This window comes from Pimephales promelas, chromosome 23 (genome assembly GCF_988280905.1).
Source record: "Pimephales promelas chromosome 23, fPimPro1.hap1.1, whole genome shotgun sequence".
NCBI classification, from domain to species: Eukaryota; Metazoa; Chordata; class Actinopteri; order Cypriniformes; family Leuciscidae; genus Pimephales; species Pimephales promelas.
Genome location: NC_142791.1, coordinates 1,856,672 through 1,870,948, shown reverse-complemented (window position 1 = coordinate 1,870,948; position 14,277 = coordinate 1,856,672). Strand labels below are relative to the sequence as shown.

The following is a 14,277-nucleotide window of genomic DNA, read 5'->3' as shown; positions in this document are numbered from 1 at the left end:
GATTCACAGTGATCCAGAACTGTGAAGCTGAGGCAAAAGACTGCGTCAGTGCGGTCTGCATTATCTACAAACCAGCAACATTGCATGTAAGACAATCATTGTAACATTCTTGTTTCTGAATTTGATAAAGGCTTACATCACCAAATAACATATTAAAGGTGCATTGTTTGTGACTATTTCTCACAGGAATCTGGCTGGTTTCCCATCCACTGAAAGCAAATCACGTCAAGCTAAAGGAAGGACGGCCATGCAGAATGCCACCAACTCGGCTCCCAACAACTCCATCATTCAGCCTGTAACTGTCTAAGGACAAGTATTTGTTGAGATGTGTATTTGTTTCCTTTTATAAATTGATGTAAATTTGAGTTCATTTAAATACAATTGTGATATTCAGAAGCGGATATTTAAAATGTATGTAAAATGCCTTAGGTGTTTTAAAGTTAGGGGTTCTTTAAGGAGGTTTTACGTAGAAAACGTGATGTCACATGACCCGGTTCAGTTTGTAGCGGTTCTGCGTCACTTTGGGTCAGAACGAACATGAATGCAGAGAAATGACATGTGGTCTGAAAAGAGTTGCTTAATCTGCATGGTTTGAGAGGCGCACACGGTAATTTACCTTTATATATATTTCATAATGTTTATAATGTTTTATATTATTCTACATGCATGATGTGATGTGTTTTTTATGATGTTGATTGGATTCGTCATGTTTCTTTTGTGATTCACTTTCATATCATGGGACATTGGCACGAGAAACTTGCAAAGGACTGAGAAATGCATATTTTGAATATATGTTTTTATTTTTTGTAGTTTTCACGGTGTCTATGGTGTCAACTGAAGAGAGAGAGAGAGATATGTACGAAATAAACGACAAAGACATCTGTATGAAGCGTGGCCTTTATTTCGTCAGACCAGTGCAGCTAGAGTGAAAACGTAACGCCATTACAGCCGGACGGCTCAAAGAGTGGAACGGCATCGGCTGGATGAGAAGAGGAAACGAGATCGTGGGGCATTCGCGTACAGAAGAGACGTCAGATACGGAAACAAAGCACGATAGCGTGGAGAGAAAGCGTCAGAGACGAGGCTTGCCGTTAGTTGTCACCGCAAAGGAAGTACCGCGACCCGACCAGTAGAGGGCGAGATGTAACAGCGTAGACTCCAGTTTTGCAAGTATCTTTTGAACAGGCTTCAGAGAACAGTGTTTGTTTACTCCATCGCTGCGACAAGCTGAAGAGTGTTGCTCTGCAATTTACAGCTGATGATTAGACTGTGCTGCTCTTACATCTTTATGGACTAAAAAAGGTACAAAGTAAAGATAAATTATTTGCATTTTGTTTAATCTTTACAGCTCAATTGGTGTGAATGCTTTACAATGGACGTAGTGGTGAATAATTTTTGAAAGGTTTTTCATATCAGAGAATAGTTAAGTAACACAAAAGTGTTTTGCTAAAAACCTTTGCAATGTCAGTTCATGGAGAAAAATCTCAATATGATGAATCAAGTGAGCAAACTGAGTTCCTTAAAGCAGAGTTGAGTAGCTTAATTGAACAGTTAAAAATTCAAACTGATGATGCTGAAAAGGAAAAATTAGAGTCACTCATAGCTGATATTCAGGTTAAAATACAGTCACTTCAAATAGCAAAACCTACTGCTACCACTTCAAAAGGAGATGAACCCAGGAAATCTTCACGAGAGAGAAAATTAACTCCAAAAATGCAAGAGCTTAAGCAGCAAGAAATTTCTCAGAAGGAGAGTAAATTCATTAAGTTGTATGAAAGCTGGAAAGAGCAAGTAAGAGCTGTACGTACCAAACTGAGGGATGAGTGCTCTGATCAAGACTTGGGTGACATGATGGATAGTGTTGAAGGGCTGGAAACTCAAGTGAAAAATGTGTATGAACTTATACGATCTCAAGCAGTACCTTCAACTCAGATTAGAAGAAAAATTGATTCCTGCACAGCAGTTACAGCAGATTTGATGGGGCTGATGAAAGTACGTATGAGTGAAGTGGGGCAAGAGGAATTTGATGCTAGTGCAGAAGATGCCAGAATTCGTATGGTGCTTGACAAAGAGTATGCTAAGTCAATATTTTCAGCGACAAGCTCCAAGTCTTCTATTCGTAGTCACCGTTCAAGCTGCTCATCCGAACAGCAAAGCATCTCCGCAAAAAGAGCAGAGTTTGCCGCACAGTTGGCTGCAAAGCAGGCAGAAATAAAGATGGAGGAGGCTATTGCTGTACAAAGACGAGAACTTAAAAGATTGGAAAATGAGCGAGATCTTCAAGTAATAGCCGCAAAGCTCAAAGCATACTCTGAAGCTGACTCGGATGAGTCCAAGAACGAAAGCAGAACAGCACGCAAGGAGGTAGTTAATTGTCCTCCAGTATCTTTTAATGAGATTAAAGAGGAAAAAACAACCCATTCTGATAGAGAAGCCACCTCAGTAGTACAAGCTCTACACAACACAATGGTTCTCAGCAGACTTCCGGCACCAGAGCCCTCAGTTTTCTCAGGAGACCCACTTAAGTTCTTAGAGTGGAGAACAAGTTTCAAGGCATTGATAGAGCAGCGATGTACAAATTCAGCTGATAAGTTGTTCTATTTACAAAAATATGTCAGCGGTGAGGCACGATCTGTATTGGAAGGCAGCTTCTTCAGAAAGGACGATGAAGCCTATGATCAAGCATGGGAAGCATTGAATTCTAGGTACGGCCATTCATTTGTAATTCAGCGTGCTTTTAGAGAAAAACTGAATAACTGGCCGAAGATTGGTTCAAGAGAATCAGTTAAACTGAGAGAGTTAAGTGACTTTCTGACTGCCTGCAGCAATGCCATGCCACACGTCAAAGGGCTTCAGGTGTTAAATGACTGTGAAGAGAATCGAAAAATGCTACAAAAACTTCCTGATTGGGTGACGTCTCGTTGGAATCGCCATGTTACAATGCAGTTGAGAGAAGCAGAAGAATATCCTAATTTCAAGGAGTTTGCTGAATTTCTGGCCCAAGAAGCAGAAATAGCCTGCAACCCTGTAACATCCTTGCACGCTTTGAAGCTCTCTGAAGAAAGGCCATCTAGAGAAGTTAAGCGTTCAAAGGCAAATGCATTCATCACAAATGTGGAAGCATCAGACAAATCAAGCACAGTGCCGAAAACATACAGTGTTGAGGGAAGCGACACAGTGTTTTCAAACAGACCCCATAAAGTAAGCGCAGCTCCTAGTCCTTCATACCAAGTCACTTGCAGGTGTTGTGGGGAAAATCACTCCATCTACAAATGTCAAACGTTTGCTAGTAAGTCTTTGGAGGACAAGAGAAAGTTCATATTTGACAATAACCTGTGCTTTGGCTGTCTTAGGAAAGGACACAATTCAAAGGATTGCAGGAGTAAAGCTACTTGTAATATATGCAAGAAACATCATCCAACACCACTTCATGAAGACCGTCCTTCTTCTTCAGCACGTTCTCATGTTGTGCAAACAGAAGAAAACACATCTTCCCTTTCCTGTTGCGTAGACAGTGCTAATGGTGGGAGCACATCAATGATTGTGCCTGTATGGATTTCTTCAATTGACAATCCTGAAAGAGAGATTTTAGTTTATGCCCTACAAGATACCCAGAGTAGCAACACCTTTGTAGATCAAGAGGTATGTGAGAGGATGGAGAAAGTTTCAGAGCCTGTCAAGTTAAAGCTTACTACAATGATGGGAAAGGATTCTGTCGTTCAAAGTGGAAGAGTTAGCGGGCTCAGAGTAAGGGGTTTTTCCTCTCATAGCTTAATTAATTTGCCACCTTCCTATACCAGAGATTTCATCCCACTTGAACGTTCCCACATTCCTACCTCTGAAACTGCAAGAAGGTGGCTACATCTGAATAAAATAGCACAGGAAATACCAGAGCTGTTGGATTGTAAGGTTGGACTTCTAATAGGTTATGACTGCTCAAGAGCTTTAGTGCCTCGACAAGTCATCACAGGAGGTGATAATGAGCCGTATGCCATCAGGACTGACCTGGGTTGGAGTATTGTTGGGAGTTCGCTACAGGTTGTAAAGTCGACAGAAGTCACAGGTCTGTGTCACCGTGTATCTGTTAAGGAACTTCCAATACTGACTCCTGTAGCTGTCATCAGAGCCCTTGAATCAGACTTTAGAGATACCAACCCAAAGGAAAAGACCATATCGCAAGACGATATACAGTTCATGCAATTGCTGAATGAAAAAATTCACCAGAATACAGAGGGACACCTGCAGATGCCACTCCCCTTCAAGACACGCCCACAATTACCTGAAAATAAGCGGCTGGCTCTTGTGCGGCTGAAACGTTTAAAAGGAAAATTTGAGAAAAACCCCAAATTCAAGAGTGACTATGTTACATTTATGGAAAGTGTCGTCAATGATGGTGATGCGGAGAGAGCTGAACATCAACCTAAGGCAGGAAACGTCTGGTATATTCCCCACCAAGGGGTGTACCACCCTAGAAAGCCAGAGAAGATTAGAGTTGTGTTCGACTGCTCTGCCAAGTATGACGGCACTGCTTTAAATGATCACTTGCTAACTGGACCTGATCTCACTAATGGGCTTACAGGGGTACTCTGCAGGTTTCGCAAACATCCAGTTACAGTTATTTGTGATGTAGAAAGGATGTTCCACAGATTCCATGTGAGCCAGGAAGACAGAGATTTCTTGCGGTTCCTTTGGTGGGAAAACGGCGATACAAATTTAGAGCCAAAGGAGTATCGCATGAAAGTCCATCTTTTCGGGGCAGCATCCTCACCTGGCTGCGCGAATTATGGAATGAAGTACCTTGCATGTCAAAATGAAAGCGAGTATCCTGCAGCAGCCAGCTTCATCAAAAAGAATTTCTATGTTGATGATGGGCTCATTAGTGTAGAAAATGTGGACGCAGCTGTCAAACTAATCCAAGAAGCCCGAAATGTGTGTGCAAAAGGGAAATTGCGTCTACACAAGTTCATGTCCAACAACAGAACGGTTTTGGATTCAATTCCTGTCAGCGAAAGAGCCAGCGAAGCTCAGGATGTGGACCTTGGTTCTGGTGAACTCCCAGTTCAGACTGTGTTGGGAGTAAAGTGGAATGTAAATAGTGACACCTTTTCCTTTAAAGTTGCCCTGGATGAAAAACCAGCAACACGGCGAGGAATCCTCTCCACTGTGGCGTCAGTGTTTGATCCACTAGGCTTCCTGGCTCCCTTCCTTCTATTAGGAAAAAGAATACTGCAGGAGATGTGCCAAAAGGGCATAGGATGGGACGAACCTCTGCCTGAAGAGTTAATGCCACAATGGACAAGCTGGCTGAACGATCTAAAAAACCTGCAAAATCTCCAGATTATGAGATGTTTTGCTCCTGAACACCTAGGGACTATCCAGAGGACTGAACTCCATCACTTTTCGGATGCGAGTAGTTATGGCTATGGTCAGTGCTCATATATCCGAGTGTTGAGTGAAGACAAAGTGCACTGCTCCTTTGTTATTGGCAAGGCAAGAGTTGCACCCACAAAAGTCGTGACCATACCAAGGCTTGAGTTGACAGCTGCAGTGATCTCTTCAGCGGTCAGTAACATGTTAAAGGAGGAGCTGGAGCTCAAAATTGATCAAGAATATTTTTGGACCGACTCAAAAGTAGTCTTAGGCTACATTAACAATGAAGCACGCAGGTTTCACGTTTTTGTGGCGAATCGAGTTCAAAGAATTCGTGAAACAACCGACTCTGCTCAGTGGCATTACATAAACTCGGATCAAAATCCAGCGGATCATGCCTCCAGGGGCCTCAAGGTGTTAGATCTGATTCACTCAAATTGGCTAACGGGACCCAAGTTTCTTTGGGAAAAGGAAATTATCTCACCAAAGACAACGCCAGAGCTTCTTGTTGGCGATCCTGAAATCAGAACGACACAAGTACTACAAACAAAGGTAGTAGAAGATGAAAATTTTCTGGAGAGGTTTGATCGGTTTTCAAAATGGCACACAGCATTGAAAGTTGTTGTTCGTATCCAGCAATTAGCAAGATACAAAACCGTTCAACCCATAAACGTTGAGGACATGAGAAAGGCCAGTGTTGTGCTTGTAAGGTTGGCACAAAAGAATGCCTTCAAAGATGAAATGCAAAAACTGAGTCATGGCAAATTGCCACATTGTCATCCATTATACCAACTTGACCCAGTTCTGCATGATGGTGTTCTCAGGGTGGGAGGACGACTGAAGAAAGCTTCCTTGTCTCTTGACTCGAAACACCCAGCAATCCTCCCGAGAGATAGTGTAGTCACACGTCTTATCTTGGGTTACTGCCATGAAAAAACTCAGCACCAAGGCAGAGGACAGACCCTCAATGAATTGAGAGCAAATGGTTACTGGATTGTTGGTGGCAGTAAAGTTGTGGCAAATTACATTAAGCAATGTGTTGCATGCAGGCGAGATCGCAGGTCAACAGAGATGCAAAAGATGGCGGATCTACCGGCTAGCCGTGTTGATTCCTCTCCACCATTCTCTTATTGTGGAATGGATTGTTTCGGACCATTTCTCGTCAAGCAAGGTCGTAAAGAGCATAAGAGATATGGTCTCATAATCACCTGTTTCTCCTCAAGAGCAATTCACATTGAGATGTTGGAAGATCTCACAACTGATGCCTTCATAAATGCCTTGCGGTGTTTTATAGCTATCCGTGGAGCTGTAAGAGAAATCAGATCGGATCAGGGGACAAATTTTGTTGGGGCGAAAAATGAGCTGACAAAGGCTTTGAAGGAATTGGACAAGGACAGAATGACTGCTTACCTTTCCCAAAAGCAATGCGACTTCATAATGAACGTACCTGATGCCAGTCACATGGGAGGCGTGTGGGAAAGGCAGATCAGAACAATTAGGAGCGTTCTAAGCTGGGCTCTTTCGAAAAGCTCTGGAAGATTGGATGATGCTTCCTTGAGAACTTTCTTTTATGAAGCTATGTCGATCATTAATAGCCGCCCACTCACCACAGATACAATCAATGATCCCAAGGGGTTAGAACCACTTACCCCAAACCATTTACTCACCATGAAATCCTCTGTTCCTCTGCCTCCACCAGGGAAATTTGTGCAAGAAGACCTGTACGGAAGAAAAAGGTGGCGCAGAGTTCAATATCTGACAGAGCAATTTTGGAGTAGATGGAGGAAGGAATATCTGACAAACATCACTCTCAGACAACGGTGGCATACTCCAAGACGCAATGTGAAGATTGGGGATATCGTCATCGTCAAAGAGGAAGGAGTTCCACGCAATGAATGGAGACTTGGAAGAGTGATTGATGTTTGCAAAGATGAAGATGGCCTGGTGCGGAAAACTACAATACAAATAGGAAATAGAAAGTTAGGGAAGGAGGGTCAGCGACTTACAAATCCATCCATCCTTGAACGTCCTATTCACAAATTAGTGGTACTTGTAGAAAACAATTAAATCTTAAGCAATGGAACTAATCTCTTTCTCCAACACAAGTTGATAGTTTGAAGTATTAAGAGTTTAAATATTAGTCTTGATGCCAAGAGTCAGAGAACATTCTAAATGGTTCTGAAATTTGTTTTGTGAAATTACTAAATTTATTCAAACTTGTGTACAAGTTCATTATAAATTATGGTAATTTGGTGGGAGTGTAACTGTCTAAGGACAAGTATTTGTTGAGATGTGTATTTGTTTCCTTTTATAAATTGATGTAAATTTGAGTTCATTTAAATACAATTGTGATATTCAGAAGCGGATATTTAAAATGTATGTAAAATGCCTTAGGTGTTTTAAAGTTAGGGGTTCTTTAAGGAGGTTTTACGTAGAAAACGTGATGTCACATGACCCGGTTCAGTTTGTAGCGGTTCTGCGTCACTTTGGGTCAGAACGAACATGAATGCAGAGAAATGACATGTGGTCTGAAAAGAGTTGCTTAATCTGCATGGTTTGAGAGGCGCACACGGTAATTTACCTTTATATATATTTCATAATGTTTATAATGTTTTATATTATTCTACATGCATGATGTGATGTGTTTTTTATGATGTTGATTGGATTCGTCATGTTTCTTTTGTGATTCACTTTCATATCATGGGACATTGGCACGAGAAACTTGCAAAGGACTGAGAAATGCATATTTTGAATATATGTTTTTATTTTTTGTAGTTTTCACGGTGTCTATGGTGTCAACTGAAGAGAGAGAGAGAGATATGTACGAAATAAACGACAAAGACATCTGTATGAAGCGTGGCCTTTATTTCGTCAGACCAGTGCAGCTAGACAGCCTGCGGGGTTTTACATTATTGCCTTGAATTTAGTGCCTTACAGTAACATCTATGTCATGTTTCTCACTGTGCTCTACGTGATCACAGTCAAATGCAATGTCTTTCTGATCATCATCATATTCTATGACCACCGACTGCATGTCCCAAAGTTCATGGCTGTTGGCAATCTGGCTTTGGTTGATGTTGTTCTCAGCACTTCTCTTGTGCCTGGCATGATAAAGACTTCTCTTGTACTTGACAATTTTGTGCCATTCAAACTGTGCCTTGTGCAAATGTACACTTACTATAGCTTTTTATCCCTCGAGTCAATGTCCATATGCATTCTCTCTTATGACAGATTCATTGCGATCTGCTTGCCTTTAAGACATGAATCTATAAACACAAACACCAGAATGGCTTACATAATTGGTGCAGTTTGGCTCTTTGTTCTTACTACAATAGTCTACAGCACTGCATCCATCCCAACCCTCTCATTTTGTGGCTCTCTTAGGGTCAACAGCTATTTTTGCGATTATACCCCTGTTTTAAGACTCGCTTGCAGCAATACGACGCACCAGTGGAATTTTGCCACCGCTCTGACTATACTCTTCACGATTGCACCAATCATTTTCATTGTCTTGACCTACACTGGTATATTAATTGCTGTATTTCGAATGAAAAATAATCAGAGCCGTTATAAGGCGCTGGCCACGTGCACTGAACACCTCGTGTTAGTCGCCTTGTTCTTTATCCCAATTTTTGTTATCTTCAATATTGGATTTTCTGGCATTATTATAAACCCAAATATAAGAACGGTGTGCTTGTCTTTTTCGTCCCTCATCACGCCCTGCGTGAATCCCATCATTTACTCATTGAAAACTAAAGAGATTCGAGGCAGGATTCATTCTTTGTTGACCCGCAGACTGTCTGTTCATCCTTTGAAAAATGCACATTCATGTAAAACATAATTGGGATTCAATGCATAATGTTATTTTGGAGGCTTTCTATGGTTCATTGTATTATTTTGTAGTTTAAAATGTTTTTTTTTTAAATCTCACAATTCTACATTTGCTCTGCATGTAATAAAAAATAAAAAAATAAATGAATTTGCTTGATTAACCATTAGTCAAAGAGAGCACATCTCTCCTCCTTGTGCTAGTCAGTTTTTGTTTTCGCTTTGCATTCAAAAATCCTTTAAGTAATACAAATGCTTGAAGTTCATAAATAATTTTAGAATGCATGGGTGTGATAACAATGTTTTATATTCACAAAAAGAATATAACCTGTGAAAAAGCTGCCAATAATGTGAGTGCAATGTTGATCTGATTAAAACTGTGGCTTTTGATTGTCCATGTAATTCTATATTATATTTATTTTTAACATAAAGTCTTTCTTTTAAGTCCTCGGTTTAAAACTTTCTCTACCCTGTATGTTGGTAGCCTATGTCTCTGATGAAGATCAAAAGCATCTTGGTTTTCAGTGCAAAGCTGGTGCCATGTTCAGCTAGGCTACTTCAAAACTGTTGGCTCACTGACCTTCATTTGTTCAGAAAGTTAACATAACACATGCTAGTTAAAGGGATTAGTTCACCCAAAAATGAAAATTCTGACAACATTTACTTACCTTCAAGTTGTTCCAAACCTATATGGATTTCTTTCTTCTGCTGTAAACAAAAGAAGACGTTGACCAAATGAGACATTTTCCCCCATACTAGGAAGTCAATGCGGTCCATCAACTGGTTACCCATATTCTTCAAAATATCTTCTTTTATGTTCAGCAGAAGAACTTCATACAGGCTTGGAACAACTTGAGGGTGAGTTAATGTTGACATAATTTTAATTTCTAAGGGAAGTTGCAAGAAATCTGTAGAAAAACTATTTTGACTTGATTTCGTGAACAAGCGCTTCAGCCCATTGCAATTTTCTGATGTAACATTGACATCTAGTGGATAACAATTGTAATTACATGTGCTGTCATTTTCCTACCCGGACTCTTAAAAATGTAACACATTTCCTGTTCGTGATATGAAATGTGTCCGTCTAGACAAGTTATGAAACCTTCTTGAAGTAAACTCTAAATATCATTACAAACTGCAAAGGCAAGTTTATTTAAATATTAAGTTAAACTTTTAAGAGTTTTTTATACACTTGGCGTGAAAGTAAAACGAATACTCGTATCGAAACCGACATTTTCTCCGATCTATAATAACACACACACATCTTTAAATGATTTTTTTTCCCCCTGACAGTATGGCATCGGCTCCTTCCCCATCCCCTCACAACCGGAGCAGGAGTGAGGATGAGGATGATCCGGTGGATACCATGATCTCCAGGACAGGCTGTGCCGAGCTGCACTTCGCTCTGCAGGACTGTATGGCTGAGCACCAGGACTGGAGGAAGTGTCAGACTGAGGTTCAGAAGTTTAAGGAGTGTATGACCACCTACCAGAACTCTCGAAAAGAGCAGCTCCTGAAGCAAAGGACGTCAGCTACACAATCTGCCTGATGCAAAGGCCTCTGAGACAGTTAAAACACAATAAAATCTCGTTTTCTTAACAAAATGCGTTGTGTCAAGAATGCATAGACAGAAATACTTTATGAAAGGTGCAGCTTTACTAGAGCATATGTCTGCTTTACTCTTTTATATAATGGGATTTTAAAAAGCATACTCTAAATAAGCCACAGTAATTTCTGAAGCTAGAATATTAACTTGGACTGATACAAGAGATCACATCACACTACCATTTTAAAATCATTGCACTGGGCACCAGTTAAATCAGAATTGATTTTTAAGTTATTATGCTCACATACGATACAAAGCACTTCATGGACCGACTCTGGAGTATCTACCTCAGCTTTTAACACCACATATTCCTGAACAAAGTCTGGGATGTTCAATGGGTGACAGAGCATTTTCCATATCTGCTCCTCTCGTAGAATTCTTTTTAACATATTTGTATTTTCCTTGTATGTTTACCTTGTTAAGCACTTCGTAAAGCTCCTTTAAAGGCACTATAGAAAATAAAATTATGATTTATGCTTGATTACAATGTCTTATGATTTCATTATTGTTCTTGCTATGCAGTAAATAAATAAATACCAAAACCAACTTAAGATTTTGGAGTGAAATTTCCCTACAACAAAGGAGCCACAAGCATTCTGGTCAACTATTTTTATTTGAGCAGTGAGACAATTTGTACAATAGTTTTATAATATCTAAACATCAAACCAGCCAAAACATTTGTTAAATTTACAATTTTAGTTAAATAATATAGTTGGTCCAATATTTATATAAGAAACAGTATCAGGTTTCTGTCATACAATCATTCATAATAATGCAACAAGAGCCTGTATTTATTTTCTCCGTTTTACTTTTCTTTCAGAAATAGCGTTCACTTTGCGTCGTTTGTACATTTCTTTTATGGATTGCATGACCTCCTCTGTCTTCAGAGTGTATATGATGGGATTCAGCATAGGTGGTATTATTTGTGTCAAGGAATTGTTAATTATCCGGGAGTTTGGATCAATAGACGTTGACATGGATTTAACGTTTACACTTAAAATTGGCAGATAAAAAATGGCCACTAACACAAGATGTGAGGTGCAGGTTTTCATGGCTTTAATGCGATCAGCACCGTGAGCGATCTTAAGCAAAGCCAGAGCAATGCAGAAATACGTGAGGGTTACCAGTATCACCGGCATGCAAATCAGAAGACCGAAAGAAATATATGCCAAGAGATAATTTATGAAATTACTATTACAGGAAATGCTTATAACAGGACCGTGATCACAGAAATAACTATTAACCTCATTAGTTCTACAAAAAGAGAGTCTGTTGATTAAACCCACAAGTACAGAAAAAAAAGCCACAGAAGAAATCCACATCCAGCCAATGATGCGTGACATGGATGTTTTGGTAATAACTGCATGGTACTTTAGAGGGAAACAAATAGCAACCAGTCTGTCATAAGCCAAGACAAGTAGTGTCAAAGACTGCATGTTCATGAAATGAAAGACAAAAAACATATTTGCCAAACACCCTTCATATGAAATCTCCTGGTGCTCGAATAAAAACATGTCAATGAGTTTTGGTATCAAAGCCGAGCTTCCAGCCAGATCGGAAAGGGCCAGATGGAAAACAGCAACGTATTTGGCTGTGTGAAGTCTGCGTGCCAAATAAATGATACACATGATAAATGAATTCCCTAAAACAGTCACAGCATATACAAAACACAAAAACACATAGTAATATTTTGCATGCGGGACATTAGAAAAGCCTCTGATGAAAAATGTTGCAGGACGAACAAAGGAGACATTTGCAGAGGAGTTGCCTGTTGTCTGGATTGTTGTGTTACCTGTGACAAAGAAGAGTTTATATTAAAGTAATGATTTCAGTGTGTTTGTCAGTATTGCTTGGCACCACGATTCATGGAGTAAACCAGACCAGCCTTCCTAAACAGTTTTAATGAATAAATACAGTACCTTGTGTCTATAAATATGCTGCACTTACAATTTATTCTTTTAGTAACACAAATTTAGTGATTCCATAACATTCTGTAATATACTATGCATGTGTACTTTAATGATAGTTATTAAAAATGTACAGATGAATTCCACTATAACTGGAACACAGTTTGTATTCTAGATGAAAACATGAGTCTATTTCTGATGAGCCTTTTCAACTCCTTTGTCATAAATGTGTAGATTATAGGGTTAAGCATTGGAGGAAGTGCAGAGGTCAGAGAAAGATTCATTATTGTAGTGTTGATGCTTACAAGGACCTGAAAGACATATTTTAGGCAGATGGGCACATACAATATTAAATGAGCAGTAATGTCTTTGTGGGGTTGTGATTCTGAACAATATCACAGCTATGCATGCATATGAAAAGACAAAATACTGGACACATGATGATCACCTGAAACAGAAGACTCGAAAACTTGGGAAAACAGACCCGTGGTCTTAGAAACGAAAGATTATGATGCTAATTCTGCAGAAAGAAAGTCTAGTCATGAAAACTGCCGCAGTTATTGTTTACATCAGTGCCAATGTCCATAAAGCACCAATCATAACAAGCATTGATCTATGATTCCTGGAAAACAAATAGATAATCTGTCAAAACACAGATCAGTGAGAGTTAGACTGCAGTGAAACAAATAATATATTGGACGTGCACAATCCATACGAGATCAACCGATCCCCAAACAAAACTGCATTCAGAAGCTGAGGATCACCATATTCTCACACATGTCTGTCAGTGATCAATTAAAAACAGAGATATATTTCAGATTGTGAAGATTTCTGTCCTTACTGATAACTAACGTGAGGCAGGAGTTTCCTAGAAAAGAAATAAAGTAGGCAATAAACAGGAATATATAATAACATCTCAAGTGAGGTATACCAGAGAATCCAGCAGACGGGAAGGAAATATTCCAGTTTCCAGTGACCTCTTGAATCATGTTTGAATGTTTGTTTTTTTCATCCTGTCTGGGTAGAAAGCAGGTTCACAATTTATGAATATGAAATACTCACAGTTAGGCCTTAGTGGGGTTGGCCCAGTCTGTAGACTTTCCCTGATGCATTATATATACTGACTAAAGAAGTGTCAGCCTCTTCAGCCAATCACTGACTCGGACAGCCCAGCAATGCCACACCTTTAGAGCTGTCGTCTAGCCAATCAACGCCCAGCACTGACAGTGATGATGAGGAAAGATAATGTAGGCCCATATCTTGAGCTATAAATGTAAACACTGATGTATAACTAGCCTATAAAAGGACATTTGCTTTATTTAAAGATACTTTTATAATTCATTTCTAGCTTTTTTGGATCTTGACAGGCCTAGCAACAAAGCTTATGCTGTTATTATTGGTTCGAAATGATAAATAAGTAAATGATGACTAACTTTATGGCTGTAATCACACCATTCAGTGTTTTTTCTACACACTCTAAACAATGCTGGGTTGTTTCAACCCAAATTTGGGTCAAATATGGACAAACCCATATGTTTGGTTAAAAATGTAATTTTAAAAAAAATG

The 14,277-nt window shown here is 39.6% G+C and overlaps 3 protein-coding genes and 1 pseudogene across 3 annotated transcripts; 2 read left to right on the top strand and 2 right to left on the bottom strand.

Moving 5' to 3' along the window:
- The first annotated feature begins 247 nt into the window (after positions 1-247).
- Positions 248-9,211, top strand: LOC120481850 (olfactory receptor 1M1). Its single transcript, XM_089126463.1, has 2 exons — positions 248-295; positions 8,264-9,211. Exons 1-2 carry the CDS (start codon positions 248-250, stop codon positions 9,209-9,211), a joined length of 996 nt encoding a protein of 331 aa, XP_088982589.1.
- Positions 9,212-10,218: 1,007 nt separating this feature from the next.
- On the top strand, positions 10,219-11,285 carry coa4 (cytochrome c oxidase assembly factor 4 homolog). The gene is made up of 2 exons (XM_039675700.2): positions 10,219-10,341; positions 10,492-11,285. Exon 2 carries the CDS (start codon positions 10,493-10,495, stop codon positions 10,745-10,747), a length of 255 nt encoding a protein of 84 aa, XP_039531634.2. The 5' UTR covers positions 10,219-10,341; position 10,492; the 3' UTR covers positions 10,748-11,285.
- Positions 11,286-11,556: 271 nt separating this feature from the next.
- or42a9 (odorant receptor, family 42, subfamily A, member 9) lies at positions 11,557-12,592 on the bottom strand. The gene has a single exon (XM_039675392.2). It carries the CDS (start codon positions 12,430-12,432, stop codon positions 11,596-11,598), a length of 837 nt encoding a protein of 278 aa, XP_039531326.2. The 5' UTR covers positions 12,433-12,592; the 3' UTR covers positions 11,557-11,595.
- Positions 12,593-13,203: 611 nt separating this feature from the next.
- Positions 13,204-13,700, bottom strand: LOC148969366 (olfactory receptor 1496-like; annotated as a pseudogene).
- Between the last annotated feature and the right edge of the window lie 577 nt (positions 13,701-14,277).

Excerpts from the sequence above, each read along its gene's own strand:
- or42a9 (XM_039675392.2), bottom strand. The coding sequence starts at position 12,432 with ATGTGTATCATTTATTTGGCACGCAGACTTCACACAGCCAAATACGTT.
- LOC120481850 (XM_089126463.1), top strand. The coding sequence starts at position 248 with ATGCAGAATGCCACCAACTCGGCTCCCAACAACTCCATCATTCAGCCT. Across the intron at positions 296-8,263 it reads ACAACTCCATCATTCAGCCT|CCTGCGGGGTTTTACATTAT; the intron begins GTAACTGTCTAA and ends GCAGCTAGACAG.
- coa4 (XM_039675700.2), top strand. The coding sequence starts at position 10,493 with ATGGCATCGGCTCCTTCCCCATCCCCTCACAACCGGAGCAGGAGTGAG.